Source organism: Glycine max, chromosome 17 (assembly GCF_000004515.6).
Source record: "Glycine max cultivar Williams 82 chromosome 17, Glycine_max_v4.0, whole genome shotgun sequence".
In the NCBI taxonomy this organism is placed as follows: domain Eukaryota; kingdom Viridiplantae; phylum Streptophyta; class Magnoliopsida; order Fabales; family Fabaceae; genus Glycine; species Glycine max.
Window position 1 is genome coordinate 3,751,602 of NC_038253.2, and position 2,079 is coordinate 3,753,680.

The following is a 2,079-nucleotide window of genomic DNA, read 5'->3' on the forward strand; positions in this document are numbered from 1 at the left end:
TTTAATCGTGTAATTTATTAAAAAAAAAATATGGCTTCCTACATTTTCTTCCTAGATACTTTTGTAATTAACACTTTCTTTATGAAGTATTAAGAAAAGCAATTAATAGAATGATATAATAGGATTAATTTGCTAGGAGTGACTAGAGAAGTATTTGGACTTGCTGGAGAGCAAATGCAGTATTTATATTGTGACTCATGATATGATTACTATGAATTAAATTAAAAGGTTCCTTGACCAAATTAACTAGTTTTCTGCTTCCTATGATGATGACCAAAAACCGTCTGCAACTGATTCTGAGCTTGCACATCTGGACACTGACATGAACCGTTTAATTTTATTTTTTTTATTGTTTAGCACTAAAACATATATTAGTGCCACTCTGTATGCTCTTGGCACCGTCCCAGAAACTATCGGTTTCTGACTCATGCATGTTTTCTTTGTTCTGGCATACTTCTTCACATTCTTCTCGCTATACGTTGTTGAGGATCTGAGTTGGCCACCCTTCATACGGTCTTCTTGAAACTGATGAGAGTAAATAGCCAAAGAGTTTTTAAGTGTCATAACTCATAAAACCCACTCACAAAACATGCATGTTGACACATGCTTTATGACCAATGGTCATACCTTTTCATTTGTTCCTACACACAAATTAAAGTAATTCCAAAGTGCCTATTTCCCTCAGTATTTATATCAGTTCTACGAACTAAGACACTAAAACAAAGTATTGGCATAAACTTAATTAGGATCATAGTGTTAATTTTGATGGATTTTGGGTCTTCTTTCTTCGTGACCCAAGAGAAGTTCAACCTGTTCCACAGAATGGACAGAGAACTCTACAAGATTCTTGTGGTGAGCCTTTTCCGCGATCCAGCAGAGTCCATGCAAGTCCATGCAATGTGGCTGTGGCTGGAGAGGGTGGGGTTTCGTAACGTGGTGAAGAGGGTATTGGCCTTGCCCAACATATTGATCAACGACGTTGCAGATGAAACAGTAATGTGCCTGAACTGCATCAACAGTAACAACAATAACTTAAAGATGTCATCTTTATTCTCTTCCGAGAGCAGCGAGATTCCCCTTCTCCAGAGCCTTGTGGATAAGGAAATCTCTCTCCAATTCGTGTATGAAAACCGAAGCAGCGCGCTTCAAGGAGTGGCCAAAGTGATGCAAGAGGTGTGTGTGAGGGCATTCACTGACATCATGCAGCAAGCCATGATAAGAAACTCAAACGACAGAGCAATAAGACAAAGTAGTTCATCAGAGAATAACAACCATAATCATGGGCCTGTGTGGTTTGGGTCAATTGGGCCAGCTAATTTGAGGGGTGAAGAAGTGCCAGCGGATGATAGGACTTTGTTCGTGACGTTCTCGAAGGGGTATCGCGTGGAAGAGTGGGAAGTGAGAGAGTTCTTTGCCATGGCGTATGGGGATTGCATGGAGGCATTGTTCATGCAGGAAGTGCAGCCGAATGAACAAGCACTCTTCGCTCGCATTGTTTTTCGTAATGTTTCCACCATTGACATGATACTCAGAGGAGCTAACAAAGCCAAATTCACCATCAATGGGAAGCATGTGTGGGCTCGAAAGTTTGTGCCTAAACGAAACGCCACAAGGAGTTTGCTTGCAACATCATTCAACAACTTTCCCGGGGAATCCTCCAGCTCTAGCTCTAGCTCTAGACCGTAGAGTAGACAACAAGTTGTTTTAATTACTTTTTATCAATTTGTGATGATTTGCATTTTATGATCCCATATGCCATATATGTCTGTTTGTTTAAGAAGTGTGTGTGGATTTCTATGTTGTTCGGATATGTTTTCATCAAATTTGTCTAAGCTTTTTGTCCAAGCTCTTGAAATATATGTATCTCCAGAGATTTTTAATGGCAAGAAACTCTCATGTTGTCCAAAGTTATACATTCAAATAGTGTGGAGTTGAGATTTTGAGAGAACTGAAAACAAAATACATATCTCTGGCATCTTATTCGTTTAGAGTAATAATACTTTTTATAAAAAAACTTTAAGAATACCTTTATGATTATAATGCTAATTTTGTCTCTTTATATCACAAGCATCTAATATA

General features: G+C 38.5%; 1 protein-coding gene across 1 annotated transcript; it reads left to right on the plus strand.

Moving 5' to 3' along the window:
* The first annotated feature begins 765 nt into the window (after positions 1 to 765).
* LOC100798979 (uncharacterized) lies at positions 766 to 1,862 on the plus strand. Its single transcript, XM_003550565.5, has one exon. It carries the CDS (start codon positions 766 to 768, stop codon positions 1,684 to 1,686), a length of 921 nt encoding a protein of 306 aa, XP_003550613.1. The 3' UTR covers positions 1,687 to 1,862.
* The last annotated feature ends 217 nt before the right edge of the window (positions 1,863 to 2,079 follow it).